Source organism: Globicephala melas, chromosome 5, assembly GCF_963455315.2.
Source record: "Globicephala melas chromosome 5, mGloMel1.2, whole genome shotgun sequence".
In the NCBI taxonomy this organism is placed as follows: domain Eukaryota; kingdom Metazoa; phylum Chordata; class Mammalia; order Artiodactyla; family Delphinidae; genus Globicephala; species Globicephala melas.
Window position 1 is genome coordinate 126,828,726 of NC_083318.1, and position 17,253 is coordinate 126,845,978.

The 17,253-nt window shown below is 33.5% G+C and overlaps 1 protein-coding gene across 7 annotated transcripts in view; it reads right to left on the reverse strand.

Moving 5' to 3' along the window:
* The window catches only part of SMARCAD1 (SNF2 related chromatin remodeling ATPase with DExD box 1), a 70,810-nt gene that overhangs the window by 12,867 nt on the left and 40,690 nt on the right, over window positions 1-17,253 (reverse strand). For 6 of the 7 annotated variants that reach the window (XR_011377491.1, XM_070045610.1, XM_030865657.2 and 3 more), the window contains 3 exons: window positions 16,608-16,999; window positions 7,665-7,864; window positions 2,031-2,121 (listed from right to left, as the gene is read on the reverse strand). Coding sequence is in view for 6 of the 7 variants with exons in the window: in XM_070045610.1 (XP_069901711.1) it covers window positions 2,031-2,121; window positions 7,665-7,864; window positions 16,608-16,999 (683 nt within the window). In the remaining variant the exon portion in view is untranslated. Of the gene's footprint in view, window positions 1-2,030; window positions 2,122-7,664; window positions 7,865-15,951; window positions 16,229-16,607; window positions 17,000-17,253 lie in introns of those variants that run through there. The other variant, XM_030865661.3, reaches the window with a different exon arrangement.

The following is a 17,253-nucleotide window of genomic DNA, read 5'->3' on the forward strand; positions in this document are numbered from 1 at the left end:
AAGAATATCGATGCAGATTTACTATAACAGCCACGCACTGGAAATAATCTAAATTGCCATCAATAGGAGAACGGATAAACAAATTGTAGCATGTTTATACTATGAACTACCACAAGCCAATAAAAAAAAAACAAAAAACAAACTACTGATACACGTAAGAAGAGGATGAATCTTAGTAACTTTATTATGCACCAAATGAACCAGAAACAAACAGTACATACTGTATGAATCTATTTATATAAAGTTCAAAATCAGAAAAAAATTATTCTATAGTCATAGGTGTCAGAATAGTAGTGGTGGTAATGACTGAAAAGGAGCATAAGGGAACTTTCTGGGATGATGGAAATGTTTATGTCACATACGGTCAGATGGGTGTACATATATGTAAAAAGTCACTAAGCTGAACATTTGTGCATTTTATTTCAAGTAAATTATACACCAATAAAGTATTGCATTAAAAAAAAAAAAGGCTCCTGAGGAAAAGTAGCTCCTTAGGAGAGCTAAACATTGCCAAGTGTTAGGAAGTGAATTGCCTCCAACCCCAAACATGTTGAAGCCCTAACTCCCAATGCTGGGGTTTATTTGGAGATAGAGCCTCTAAAGAGATAAGTAAAGTTAAATAGGGTCACAAGGGTAGGGACCCAACTTCTATCATAAAAGAAGAGATGGATGTTTCTAGAGAAAAAGCCATGTGAGGACACAGCAAGGTGTCCATCTGCAAACCAAACAGAGTAGCCTCAAGAGAAACCAAACCTGCCAACACCTTGATTTTAGACTTCCAGCCTCCAGAACTGTGAGAAATAAGTTTCTGTTGTTTAAGCCACACTGTCTTTAGTATTTTGTTAGGGAAGCCCTAGCAGACACTACCTTATCATAAATATTGTACTTTACAGGTTACAAAAACAGTTTCACATAATATACCTCATTTGATACCAAATATAATCTTATGATACAGGAATTACCTATGTTTTATTAATATTGGCTCTGAGAAATTAGGTCATTTGGTAAGGATTACAGAGCCCACGAAAGGCAAATTTGGTACCCAGAACCCAGATCTGATTTCCAAGTCCAGTTTCCACAACTGTACTACTCTACATTCTATATGTAATTTCTAACTATTTTGAAATTCTGCATATATTATTCACTTTTATATTAGATAAATAGCATCTCTGTTTTAACGACAGTATGAGGTATGTGTGGAAACTGTCTTGAAAAACTAAAGATTATTTTACTAGAAGCTAGCTAGAGAACAAGGATTATTGCCTTTGTTAATTTTTATTTTGGAAATCTAATACACAATGTAATACATATATTCAACAAACATTTTTTCCATTGAACATTACTCATTTTTAATAAACACTTTTTAAAAAGCATAGCTGGAGGAAGGAAGGTAAAGGTTAGATTAAAGGTCAAGTTTCTAGTTGGACTATTGGCTGTAATGAACTTCCTAAGCTTACCTTCAAGCAAAATGTGATCTGGAAAAGAACAGAAACTCAGAAACATCTAATAAAAGTAAAATGACTGAAATGATGGTGATGATAAACGTGTAGATTTATTTACTAACAAGGACAGGTATCTATGATAAATTTTAAAGGGAGCTACAGAAAAGCACATGTAGTAAAATCTCTTTTAATATGACATATATATGTATATGTGTATGTATATATGCATACACACACACCTACAAAAGAAAATATTCTGGAAAAAGATATATACCAAAATAGTACTTACTCTAAGATGGCAGGATTATGTGTGATTTTGGTTTTTTTCCTGTGTATTTTTATGTAACATCTAATTTTCAAAACACATATATTTATTAATTTGATGAGAAAGACAAAAAACCTATTTTCATTTTTGAGGGGAAAGTTAGGAGGTTAGAACTAAGATAAGCAACAGAAAACTGAGAGGAGTGAGAGGGATTATACCTTGGTAAGAGCAGTAAACTAATAGGGACAAGGGAAATTTTCATCTTTTGAATGACAGCAAGGATGCCTATTAATGATAAATCCTAGAAATAGAGCACTACTTACCATTTCATCTGCCAAAATGCCATTAAGTCCATGTTTATGTACCAATGCCAGCCAATTCAAACCAACCTTCTGATAGGGCTTGAGTGACAAACTGGTAAAGAGAGAGTTACCAGATATTATAGATTTATACCTCTATTAGTTTTTTCTACTAGTTTTCTGAGAAGAGGTTTAGGTTTACAATGCACAAAAAAACTCAAGTATCTAGTTACAGTCTTACCTTTTAACTTACTGTTAAAAGCTATTTACACTTACTTAAGAAAATGAACGCAAAACATAATACATTTTAAAAAACCTCTCAAATTTTATTCTGTATTTGTTGTTTCTGGCAATAAGAATTACCAAAAAATTTTCATATTCAGTCATAATGTAATGCCACCAAATTAATTCCACAAATGATCAGAATATTAACAATGATAACATATTACTAATATAATATTTATATTCTAGAAAAATGTACTGATTTGAATATTAGCACAGTAAGGAACTTAAAGTATTAGAACAAAAACATATGCATAATTTGCTACTTTGCCAGGCTGATTTAATAAAACTTGCTGACTGAATGCCAATCACCTCTAATATCACTGGTATGTATAATTCTGGAGGATGTATGTATGTATGTGTGTATTTATGTTTGAACTACATATAAATGTAAATTTGCAGGGCATCAATAAAGACCAGTGAGTAGAAAGCAGCAGGCATGTGTCAAAAATCTTATTTAATTTGTGAACACATGAACAGACTAATCCCTGGGAGCAACTTGCTTGGATGGCAACATGGAAGGGGTCTAATGGACGAAATGGTTAGTTTTTTCTAAAAGTTCAAGTGGTTAAAAACTAATAGCAGTTATTTACTGAACATCTATTATATACAGATATACAAAAATATCATTTTCTAGCATCACCTCATTCAATCTTTTAATATTCTATTAAGGTAGTTATTTTTTAACAGATGAAAAAACCCGAGGCTCAGTAAGTTGCCTGAGGTTGCGTAGCTACAAAGTCTTATGGCTAAGATTTTAACTCATAAAAGTCTACCTCATGCAAAAGCTTATTCTTATACTCACTGGGAAGCATAAACCCCACATTAACATAAAAACTTAGGACAAGGCCATGCTTCTCACTCTACAGCTTTTATCATATCCCCTTAATTTCCTGTTACACAGATCCTATCTGCACAGGGAGAAGGGGTCTGATAAATGGCTCTGATAAATGGTTAAGGGGTCAAATTCTGAAATCAAGACACTTTAATTAGAACAGGGATCAAAGAGGTGAGGTAGAAAGATATCCATCTTAAATCAGAATCTATGTTTCAACTGTGGGGTACGCAATCTATAAAATAATTCTCATTTGAAAAAATTAAAAGTATAGGTAGGAAGAATCAGCAGTACTGCTGAAGACTTTACAGTTCATTTTTTACAATGTCTTTGCCTTCTTGGCCAATATAATTTCTATGCCACTATGAAAGTAATAATAAACAGAATATTATCATAGACATTTTAATTTTCAGGTCCAAATAAATTCTACTATACTGGTAGAGTAAATGCTAATATTGGAATTCTAGACACTATACTTTACATGCATGGGCTTTACATGCATTATTACTTTATTTAATCTACATTATAAAGTAGATACTATTATTATCATCATCTCCATTTAGAGATGGGATTTAGAGATTCTCTCTGGGATTCAGAGAAGTTAAGTAACTTGCCCAAGGTCACAGCTATCCAAATCCATGTCTGCAGTGGCAGAGCTGGTACCCAATCCAGTTCTGATCCAGAGCTCAGCCCTTAATCACTAAACAGCAAACATGAAAGTTTTCTCTCTGACCCACCCACTCTACAGTCGACACTTTCTATTTTTAAATAGAATTTTCATTATTTTCCCGAGTCCTTCCTACTGTCTTAGTCATCCCCCACACATTAAGGTTCACATTCCATGAAAATGATGAAACTTGATACGGTAGGCATATTACATCACTTATAAATGCATCCCAAGGGCCAACATGCTACCCCAATGTAAATTTATCACAAATAGCCAAGAAATATTCTTAACAAAAATTACTGAATATATGTTATCACCAACACATGTTGAGGAACGAGTCTAACTATTATTCTTCACTATACATAAAATTTTAAAAAGTGATGAGGAAATTTTGAGAAGCACTGAATTTTTCATTCAAATAAAATTGTTTCATCCACAATCACAAAGCAGCTATGGTAGCTGTTTTGATCAGGACATTAAATACCTGTTATATTGAAGTATTTGTTTTAAAAATATAAGTGTGTATGTGTGTGTACTTGCTCCTCTGCTAGATTTATGTACATCACAAGTAACTTTCTGTTGCTTAGTGTCACAACAGTGCTGCCCACAACACACCCTTTCTTCAGAAAGCCAGAGGAGCACTGGAAATGTAGTTCTGGCAAACAGCTTTCCAATTCCCTTGTTAAGACAAGTTTTAAAACAGGGCAACTATATTCGTTCTCTAGCAGGCGCTAATATTTAGCTGCTATACAATCATACCTTCCATTACTTTTGACATTCAACAGTTTTCTAAAAATTTTTGTGATTGCATATGAACCCCACCCACTAGTTTACAAATAAGAATGTAATCTGCTCAGGGTTATCCAAATGGTAAGAACTATAGCCTGGGCCTTTTGAATTAGGTAAGTGATCTCTTTTCAAAAGGGGACTACAGGTATCTTTAAACTGAAGGTTTTCTTACCTCCCAATAAGGAAAAAAGTGATTTTAAGATTTTCTGAGGTCATGAAAGAAAATGAGGTAGCATGTTATTTTAAAGTTACTTGTTTTGTCGGGGGAAAAAAAATCCTTCCAGAGAGTTACTATAATTTCTTTTCAGAGCGAAAACTAAATGGGGTTTAAATTTCCTGTCAGAGAAAACTAGTATCAAAATTATTCTGAAAGGTGAGAAAGGCCTGAAATAGAAAACTGGAGTATATACAATGTGCTAAATTTAAGTTTAAAATGCAGAAATACAGGGCTACAGAAACTTTTTCAAGTAGTTCATATGAAACAGATTAGCGATGCTAGCTGACCAAAAATTTATGTCCCTCAAGTATGTCATGAACGCTGAAAATACTACCACAATAACAGTTTGTACTAATAGTAGTATCCAAACTACTAAAATATTTCTATCATAGTACTCTGAGTTAGTCAACACATCTGCACTACTGATTTGCATTCACATCATTGTCAAATGGTTTCCCGGTAACTGTTTAGAAACATCCTGTCAAGCTGAGGATGAACAAGTTCACAAGAACCTTAGTAGATTTAGCCCAGAAGAAGACAGGAAACACATAATTAAATATTATTTTATACTGAACATGTGAGAAACCTTTTCAGTTAAAACAGTTTAAAGCTGATAAATTTTAGATAAACCGCTAAAGCTTGAGAGATGGCTACATCTATGATAGGAATAAAATAGGAGAAATACTGAGGTTTTTTTTTTTTTAACATTTCCTCACTGTATTATATTTTAATTTAAGGTAATTTTAGTTTTGACATTTTAAAATAAACATTATGAATATAATGGTTTTGAGATACATATGAGAATTTTTTCCCTTGCAAAGACTTTATTTTTAACAGGGAGTTACAGCATGTGTGTATTCCTTTTACCTCTAAAAGGCTATTTTTCTTCTGTTATAATTCTTAAAAATTTCTAATAGGAAAATAGTTAATATAATTTTGCTTCAAAATAAACTTTACTATAAAGAATTTGTTCTGTTAAGCGAAAGCACAACAGCTTATTCTTCAGGATAGTTTAATATTTTCCTCTGTGCTAATAAATCCTTTCCCAGGGCAAGGAAAGTACTTCAAATGTTTCTATACTAAGCAGCCATTATGCTTGGCCAGTATACCAAGTAAAAATCTGCAAGTTGCTTGTGCAACTTACATTGGCTAAACACAAAAACCAAGACAACAAATTTCACCCCCTAAAAGTGCATTTAAATAAACTCCAAAGAGACTATCTATACAGGTTTTCAGAAGTTGTACTTTGGGACTAGATCCAAGAAGCACCTAAAAAACCCCCCAAACTATTTTTCTCACCTGTTTAATATTTCATTTAAAAATTCCTCAGTCTAATAAAAAGGATAGCTTTATTACCTGATCATACTATTTACAAGTAATAGGACTTTGTGGATGTGGGTTTAAGAGAGAAATTTTTTAAGTGATGCAATAAAGCACTTGATTTTTTAAACTCCAAATTACGATAAAGTAGACTCAACTGGGTAAGCCTTGTAGAGTGAAGAACTCCCCATATCCAATGCTGTAGAACAAGAAGGAGCAGCTCCAACTACACTTTTAGGAGATGAATTTGCTGACATGGTCATAGTTCTTTCTATGCAACAGAGAAAAGAGCTTCTTTGTGGGAACTGCATCACGTTTCCCTACACCATCCCATAGCACCCTAGAAGGGCACAGAAAAGATTGTAGCTTACTATTAAAGGCCAGTAACCATATCTTGATTTTTTTTTCATATCTTGACTTTTAGTTAACCAATGATCAGCAAATATGCTTTGATCATTAACTTAGAAAAATATCAGAAGTACATAAAATCACCAACTAAGGTAAATAATTTTAATGAGACCCTAGTGCTAATCTTATTAAATACCTATCAGAAATATTTTGAACAGAAATAATTCATTTTAAAAATTACATAACACTGCAGACTATGGATACACCATAAATCATCCTAACTAGTCTCGGACCTTAGCAACTTCGACTATTTCCATGTTATTGCCTCTGTATGTATTATCACAGTAAACAATTTTATACTTTTTTTTAAAAAAGGAAGCATTCTGAACAGTCCTGAGTTCCCAGACAACTTGAAAATAAACTTTTAAAAGAAGTTCAAAACAACGTCCCGCCCGCCATATCCCAACATCATGCAAAGGAGGGGTGTTCACAATTACAAAACGCCGTTTTCATACATTCTGGTTGTTGGACAAATTTTTTAGTGAAAACAATTTAGTGTTTATTTTTTGCAACAACTCGGACAAGGTATTTTACTGACAGTAGCAGTTTGGGGAATATACTTTTTAAATATATACTTTCTATAATTTTTCCTTATATAATCTATTTAATAAAAGTGTCCTTTTCAATTTTTATGTGTTTTTACCTCAAAAAGATTAAAAATTTTGGGCTTTTGAAAGCATTTAATCGCATATATAGGATACTTCAATCATTTCACTTATGATCAAAAAGAAACTGAACTAAGACAAATTTTTACATTGATGCAGTTGAGCAGCTGACTCTGAAGCACTAAATTAAGAGGTAGCTAAAACCACCTTTTCAGTTTCTGTGATTATATATGAAATTATCTGTCATCAGACAAGGAAAACATAGGTTACATAAGACCATAATATCTCCTCCCTCTAATTTACAATGTGATAATGGAGTAAAATATCCTGATTGCGGGGAGGGGGGGTGACGATCAATGAAAAACAATTCATATACCACTTACATGCCATTATAGGAAACCCTGGGTTTCCCTTTTAAACATTAGTTTTCCTACCATTTGCACATTTAAGTTTCCTAGGCACAATACAGGAATAAATTCAACATTTTTATACAACTGAGATAAAATAATGAATAGGTACATACAACAAGTATTACCTTTGGTTTAGAATGGAGGGTTGTTCTATGTTCCATCCACCTCCATTTCCAGTGAGCATGGTAACTTGTTTTGTCAATTTATTTGAAATGTCTTCACATTTGTTCATAAGCCTTATAACTACATCCCTTTCTTGGATCAGTGTTTTACAGTGCCATATCAAATCTTCTGATAAGCCATTCGTTTTGGACATCTTTGTGAACTATGGCATGAAAAGAAAAATAATTTAACAGTTCAGATCTAGTAAATAGGGAGCCAATTTCTTTCTCTGTGAGGGAAAAAAGTTTGTTAAACTTTTACTAATGACCTTAATCAAATGTGAAGAGAACCTGCATTTGCATTCTCACGTTTCACTTTGATAAATCCCACTGTCACCTCAAACTCATCATGTTGAAATAAAACATACCTTTTTCCTCAAAACGCACCATCCCAAGCTTGCTACCTTGACCCTGGTAGCTGTTTTCTTATGGGAGAAACTCTAAAGTAATTGTTAATGTCTCCTATCAGGTTTTGTCTTCAAAACCTCGGATTTATGACTATTACCAAAGGTAATAGTGCCAAATATAAAAACTGCATACTAGATCTCTTGCCTCCATTTTTGTCACTTCCTATGAATATAAGATTAATTTTCCTAAAACATACTTTGCCCTATCATCACAGTACAACCCCTCAAGCTTTCAAAACTCCAATTATTATTTGTCACTTGATATTTTTCTCTAAACTGAGACAACTACTACTTGGAAAGATATTATGTGAATCAAAAGTATACCGTGACCAATTCAATAATTTGATAAAAGTTAAGAATAGTATCAAATTCAATACAAGACTTATATAAATGGGTTTGTATGAAAACTCAGAATTTCTTTCAAAATGTATTTGTATTTATTTTTCTAAAGGAGACACTGAATACTTTACAAGGTAAAAGCTGTAACAGAATTAGAATTTTCCCAAATAGATAGCTGAAAAAAATATATCTTGAAGAACTGTACAAAAAAATATTTTTAGTGTAAAGGATTAGAAAAAAGCCCAGTAGCTATTTGAAAGCTGTTTGTTGGGCAAAAAGAAAAATACCATAATCCAGAACAAAGGAAACTAAACTAAAACCATCTGTTAGAATAAAGCCACACATGGTTTTGATTCATAGTATCGTATTTAGCATATTCTTTCAAGTTATGACAAGAATCTCATTAATAGCTCTAAATAATCCCCATGAACACAGTATTTCTAAGTTCACAGAGAAGCTCAAGCAACAGAAATTCAATACTCAAAGGATATACTAAGAAAATTTCATAAAAAATGCAGTTTATACTAACATGTATTTTTCACATCTAACCTAGAGTAGGTTGGTAGAAATGAAACTTACTCATCTATTCCAAAGCCATGTTATTACTGTACTGCAGGAATAAAAAACAAAACAAACCAAAAACTTAGCATGCCACAAAATGGCATCATGAAATAAAAAGTTATTTGTACACTACTTTATATTTTCACAAGGACAACATTCATAATCACAATGTAATCTCCCACTCTGTACTTTCCAGGGAAAAAGATGTAAACATAAAGAACAAGATATGTAAGAATCAGTGCCTTGAAGATTTTAATGAGGTTTTAGTAGAACTTTTAATTAAAATATTTTTATTTTTAAATGGAACCCCAAAATTATAGGCCAAAAAACCAATCTCATGCCTATTGTGGGGTAGTGTGTTTGTGATATGCTGTGTGTGAGAGAACCAACGAGAATAACCAGAAAAAAAAAAGAAGGAACAATATATTGTGTGCTTTGTATGTGCCAGAAACTACTAGGTGTCTTTTATTCACTAACTCATGCAGTTCTCACAACTGCAAGATCAGTCCACCAGTTCTGGATGAATAAAGATTCAATTTCCAAGGTCACAAAGCAGGATAAAAGATTCCAAAGTCTATGCTTTTCTCTTTTCACTAAAACTAGTACTTCCCAAAACAAAACAAAAAAACCCTTAAAAGTTAAAAAACAGAGGGGGAAGGGTGGGATTGATATGTACACACTACTATATTTAAAATGGATAACGAACAAGGACCTACTGTATAGCACAGGGAACTCTGCTCAATGTTATGTGGAAGCCTGGATGGGAGCAGAATTTGGGGGAGAATGGATGCATGTAAACGTATGGCTCAGTCACTTTGCTGTGCACATGAAACTATCACAACATTGTTAATCGGCTATACTCCTATATAAAATAAAAGGTTAAAAAACAAAAACCCTTTTTTCTGTAACCAACTGCCATTGTTTTGTTGGTTTCTTTTCTTTTCTTTTGTAGTTAAGTACTACCCTGGCTGGTGAAAAAGTACCTGGTATACAGACATAGTCCCTTGTCCTCGTGTGGTTTATAGTCATTGGGAAAGACATGCAACATACAATTTTAAGTCTTAACTGGTATTATAAGGGAAAAAACAAAATTTCATGGGTACTTTTCAAAAGGAGAGTAATATAATCTAGGATCTAGGAAGTCCAGAAATCAGAAAGAACTGTTTTGACTCAAGGAAGATCAATTCAGTATGTCAGAACCTAGAGAAGAGAGAAACATACATTAAAAAAAAAAAGAAACAACCAGACATCACCGTTTCCTGATGAAAGAACATACCACCGACCATGTAATAGTACTGATGGGAGCATTTAATTCTAATCCTTATTCCACAGAAAATATAACCAGAAAAGCCCTGACTGGGAAGCTATAGAACAAATGATCCAGTTTCTTCACCAAAGATATTACAGGAAGGGGGGAGGGGGAGGGAGGGAGGGGGGAGGGGGAGGGAGGGAGGGGGGAGAGAGGGAGAGAGAGAGGGAAAGGGAGATGGGGAGGGGGGAACAGAGAGGATAGATGAAACAAGATCAGACATAAGCTGATAACTGAACCTGGTGATGAGTACATGAGGGTTCATTTAGTATTCTAATTTTTATGTTTGATATTTTTGTAGGGGCAATGAAGGGGTGTGCAAAAAGCAACTCTTACTCTTACTTCATGATGCTGCAACAGTTTGATTGAGACTTTTAATGAACTTGACATTTTGGTTATTTCTAAAGTCAAAGTTTCAACTTAACTCCGTGAGGCTTCCAACTCTCTTTACCCTCTCTTTCCATACAAACCAACCAACATTAGAGATGACCCAAATTATTGCTGCTGGATTAGAATTTAGATCTATCTAGTACTTTAGGGGGCTTCCCTGGTGGCGCAGTGGTTGAGAGTCCGCCTGCTGATGCAGGGGACACGGGTTCGTGCCCCGGTCTGGGAAGATCCCACATGCCGCGGAGCGGCTGGGCCTGTGAGCCATGGCCGCTGAGCCTGCGCGTCTGGAGCCTGTGCTCTGCAATGGGAGAGGCCACAGCAGTGAGAGGCCTGCGTACCGCAAAAAAAAAAAAAAAAGAATTCTTCTACTTTGTTGCTTCAATATCCTCAACATGTGAGTCCTCATCCCACTGACATCTCAACCAACAGGAAGAAGAGATCCTTTAAGGACGCTTTCCCAAAATCGTGGTATACTTCTGCTTATATCTCACTGGACAGGAATTTGTCAAATTACCAAAGGGAGGCTGAAAAATGTAGTCTTAATATATTGTGGGTAATGTGACCAGTCATAAATCTGTTTAAAAGCACAGAGGGGGTTAAAAAAAAGAGAGAGAGAAAAAAAAAATTAAAAAAAAAAAAAAAAGAGAGAGAGAGAAAAATGATTTGATCCAAAAAAGTTTGACTCAATATGACTAGAACTGATATTGGGGGAGAGTAGAAAACTATAATCGTTTCTTAACATTTCACTAATAATATATACAAAACTTCCAACACAAAATATTGTGGATATCTGCAGCTAACATTTTTTAAGAGACAGACAATTGAACGGGCACTTAACTTTATTTAATCCTTAGCCTTCTCCAGAGGTCAGTATCATAATTACACCCCACTTAGAGAAGAAGAAATACAGGAACAGAGAAAGAACTTGCTTAAGGTCGTGTAAGTTGCTAGAAAATGTCAGAATTGGGATTCAAAACCAGGCCATCTAGCTCCACTATATTATTTACTCACCCTCAAGTATGGTTTTTACAAAACCAAGGGAATAAATAAAGAGGCATGAATGGAATTCCGAAACAAGAGAACCAACAGAGAGAAAAACAACATTCCTCAGGATGTTGGGGAAATGAAATTCCAATATCACAGCTGTTCCCCTACCGTAGGTCATAAGACTCCAGAAGAGACTTTTCCAAGAAGATAAAACTGACAAAATATCTGAAGTGTCTAAAAACTGAGGGGAAATTTAGACAATTAGGGAAGAATTTAGAGCCGAAGTAGTAAGTATATACAAAACTAAGAAAACAGAAAAACCAAGACAACTAGTAAGTAGGGAAAACAAAATGCTGAGCAAGGAAAAAAAGTAATCATGTAGTATATTACATGGCTCAGCTATAAAAGGCATTTGCATAGTTTAACAATGTAGATACTAAAAAATGATTTTCAAAATTACCGCATTATTAACATACTGATAGGACTGGGGAATGGGAAATGGGCATGTGAGGTGAGACAGAGAGCGAGAAGAGAGCTAATCCTACCACAATGCTATAATGTCTATGTCATGTCAAAAGATAAGGCCTGCAACTGAAAAATTTTAAAAAAGCATTATCTTTATATTCCTAGATATGGAAGTGATAAGAATCAGACAGAAGATGTAGAAGCAGTTATCTGTAGTACAGGAAATAGGCTGGAGAAGGGGATGGATATGGATTTTCAGGGAGAACAAGCCTGTAGAATTTTTTATCTTGATCTAAATACACGCATAAATAATAAAAAAATAAAAACATTAAAAGAAGCCCAACATTTAATTCCAAAACACTTTTATTAGGTGTGTGGGGGGCAGGGAAAATGGGTGTCTGCCCCTAAGGAAAGGTGTAAGAACACTCTACTGTTATGTTACTGCTTGCTGAAGACAAAAAGCATTTAACAATCCTGTAAGTTACTTAGCTTCACTAAAACAAGACCTAAGAAATACAAAGTACTCTGTAAATGCGGGATCCACTAGTAAATCTAAAGTTGTTGATGAGCACAGCAAATACGATCCTAATTACATAATATGAAATATACAAACATATTCATAAACAGATGGATGGTCAATAAAGTCTAAAGTGGGAAGTATCTTTGGTAGAATTTTGGCTAAACTTGATTTTCTTCTTTGTTCTCGCATGTAGTGTTTCAATTTTAGACAAAGAAAACAAATCGTTCTTCAAAAAAATGATAAAGCTATTTTCTCAGAGGGAAAAAAAGAGAAAAAAAGTAATTGCTACTTAACTGGATAATTACATGAAAAAAGAACGTCAACATGGCCCTGATAACTATCTCTTTGATTAAAAAGTCGTTATTACTTTAAGGTCTTTATCTTTTTAAATCACTCACCGACTGAAGTACCTATCTCTTGCCACCATGTGTCACTCTTACAGTACAAATAATTTTGCATTTCTATAGGAAGGGGGAAATCGTTTAAAAGCAGATTTAATTCCCCACCTAAGAAGTAACATTATTGAGGACAGGAGTCTTAAATACTATAAATACCTGGGAGCAGCCTACAAAGTACTCAAAATGCATTTATAATTTTAAAATAAATATTTATCAAACTTAACAAAAATGAAAACAAAGCCTGAATACAGTAATCACACACTTTACTGAAGCCACCCTATCAGGAAGTAGTATGCATTACAATTCTTCGAGTCACAAATTTAGACAGCCATTTTACAATAAAGCAAAAAAGAAAACCTGTGCTCTAAGTCACTAGTGGACGGGAGCAGCACAATGACGAGTAATGTTTCCACATGAGGTAAACCCGGGTTGCCGGTTAACAATCAAAGAAAACTGCATTTATGCTGATCTAAATGTTAAGGAACTAAATGCATATATGAAAAATTTTTAGATTGAGCTATTTATGAATGAGCTATTCATGAATCTTGATTTGATCAGTATACTACGATTCTGATTAAAGTACAAAGATGCAACATAATAAGATTATAATAGACGTAATAGCATCTCCACCCTATTTTGCACAAAGCTAGATAAAAATTCAGTAAGTGGTTGGCGAACTGATGCCATCAAATGTGTGAAATTTGGCAACAAAAACCCCAATTTTAGCACATTAACAGTACACATTTTTAAACTAATGACATTTTGGCTGGCTTTGTTTCCAAAGTCTACATGATTTAATGATGTGATTTCTTACCATAAGCACATACTTTACTGCTATTAAGCAGAAAAATAAGAGAAATGGAAAAATTATGAAGAAAATCTGACAAACACTATTTAGATTTTGATTTTTAAAAAGGGTATAAAGCTGCAAACACAAATACCCTTAACATAAAGAACTTATTTCATTAAATAACCAAATTTTCCTCATGTAAATAAGGGTGACTAGAATATCTGAGCATTTAAATTTTTTAAAAGTGTAATTCTTTGACAATAAAGTCATAATCATAATGCACAACGTTTCAACTTCTGTTTTAAAAGGCACTGCTAAAATAATTTTCACATTCAAATTAATTTTATAATAAAATAACACAATGAAATACCAATGATTACATTTAACCTATCAATGTTATGGAGACTTCCGTTTTAGCAAAAAATCATAATTAAAATATGTGTTTACTTTGATTTGTTGGCTCAGTATGCATTGTAATGAAATATTAATGAGTTTTAAAGTTCTGCCAAATTCCCCAATCCTGAAGACTAAACTAATAAGATTCAACAATAATGTTAAGAGTTTACTAGACATTTGCACTTTGTTCTTAATATATAATGCCTTGTAATTTTCATTGAAGTATGACTGAGGAACAAAATTAAAATTTCAATTAATTCTCTTAAGAATTTCTAAAAACAGTAGCTATGAAAACAAAAGTAAATGCTTTTTCATTTATTTTTGAAGTAGTTTACAGGTACATTAGCAAGCCTCTCTGATTAATAGGGAAGGAGTTATATAATTTTTTTTTACCAAAATGTACATAATATTGACCTTTCCTTTGATGACTTTAAGACATTAAATTGATCTTTAAATCAGTCATATTCAAAATTCTAAAGTAAATGAAAGCAAAAGCTGAAAGTTCTAAACAAATTAAAACTCAAAACTCATATACACTGACTTGCTAAACTGTTCATTTCCAGGAACTTGTGTTTACTAACTTTTTCAGAATAGCTAAGCCCTGTATTCACTAAACTCAAGTGGCAAGTTTATTTTTTAACTGTTACATAAAATAATCAACATTTAGATGAATGGCTAGCAAAAACAGTCTCTGTATTCAACTTTCAGAAAGAGGGCAAGATGCTATAGGAGGTTTCAGCAGATAATGCATAATCTCCAAATTCATGTCAAGACTAATTTAAACTATGCCAATTAATTAGTAGGGGAAATATGCTTTCTACATGTTAAGTTACTGAATATTTTTAAAAGCATCTGGCACATATAACTCTGGTATAATTCACTTTTTACTATAAGATACGTGGGCAAGTAGTCACAGTGACTAAACACACTGGTGCAGATAAGGGCATTCCTTATTAAGTCAATTAGAATCCCAACAAGCCCGAGCAACCCAACTCTGTAATGACAGAGGAGACCATTAAAGATTAAAAGAAAGAAGAAAATGAAGACAAGAAGAACAAGAACACCCTTCAGCAAATACTTTAACAAATAAATCACTTAGGCAAAGCCGAACAAGTTTTGAAACGGCCTGCTTTGACAGATGTTCTCTGGAAAAGCAAAGGCTTTAGGCAAAACGAATATCTTTATTTATTTTTAAAGCCACGAAATACTAGTAATGTTGTTTCTATATTTTTCAAATATTTTAATTTTTTAGAAAATGCTATTTACAACCATTGTTCAGGGACCTTCCCACCCTGCCACTTCAAGATACTCATCAAGGGAACTTAGATTCACATAGATTTGTCCCAAGTATAAGATTAATCACAAAGCAACTTTACTCCCTAAGTTAGGGAATAAAACTTCCTAAAAATTCATAAAACATCAAGAGTCACTATTGATGTGACTTCACATTCTAAAGCTGTAAAAAATCACATACTGCTTTCACAGGAGGGCCTGTTTAGAATCCATGCTATAAAAGCCCCCATTTTCACAATATGAAGCAAACTTTAAAAGACAGAGTTCTTACATTTCTCCGTATGAATAAGATTTGCTGACTGTTGACATTTATGAAACTCAAAATACAGGTATTTTAGATAAAACTTGTTTACAGGAAATGAAATTCCAGAAAATGATCATGCAAAGTGTACTTACCAGTGCTTATGCCTTCCCTTCACCTAACGCTTGAATTCTAGGCTTCCACACTTTTCTATCTTTCCAATTAAAAACGCTGCAGCCTGCTACACTCCATAAAATGGCCGTATTGTTTAACCAAGAAAAACATGTTAGAGATTGAGCTGTCACTTTTAAAAGAAAAATAAAATAAACAATTGCTTCTTTGTGGTGAAGCATAAAACACTTAGGCTGGCATTTTAAATCATGGAGCTCCCCTGGACGTTGCTATTGCTCTTCAAGTAGTTGTAGTAAAACTTCCGCCACATTCTTGCTTTCTGCATTGTGTCTCAGTAGAAACAGATCAGAACAGGCTAGCAAACAACTCCTTCCTAAATGTAAGCTCTAATTTCTTCTTCTGCAGTGAAATGAACCAAGTTTCTATGCAAAAGAATGAGTGACAGTATGCCCAGCCAATCAGCTTGGGGTTTTTCAGGAAAATCACCCCTTAATTCATTCAAAATTAGGTCATATGACACTATTTGAAATACTATTGGCTTAGAATGAAAGTAATGTTTGACTCTACACAGGATAAGGCCACCCATCTATGCGTCCCTGGGCTGAAGATGCCTTGACTATAAACGGTACTGTGAATTAAATACACACACACAGGGGAAAACAAAAGAATGTAGCCTTACCAGAGCTTCCCAACTATTAAAGGGCCGGAGTTCTGTTATCTTCTGAGCCTTTTTCTGAGAACACTGAGGAATCAAAGTAAGTTCACCAATTGAAGCATCTTGAAGGAAGTGAAGAATTTTACCTTTATAGCCATCCTCCATCACTTCTTCACCACTACTATAGTCCTCGTCTAATGAACTACCGACATCAGAACCTGAATCATATTCAGAGTCTTCAATAACTCTTTTAGGATTAAATACAGTTTTTTTACGTTTCTTGTTAAAACCATTTTGTGGTTTCATGGAACATTTCTGTTTCAGTTTTGTTTTAGCTGCGTTTTTAGGATAATTTTGACTCCTTGAAGAAACTTCTTTTCCATTTGGAAATTCACTTGGTGAAGCATATTGCATATCTGTGTACAAAGACAAAAATAACTACATTAGAAAGATATAAATTAAATATAAATTAATATAAATTAAATAACTATATTAAAGATAAAATTAAATAAAACTTCAAGTAAGAAAATGATTTATACAAGTATTCATGCTTCTTTTAATACAGAATTCAACTATAATTTATTGTTAAATCTTGATACACTTTAAAGAGAAATACTGAAGTAGAATCTGAAGTTATACAATGAATTGAAATAGTTTCAAAAATAGGTGA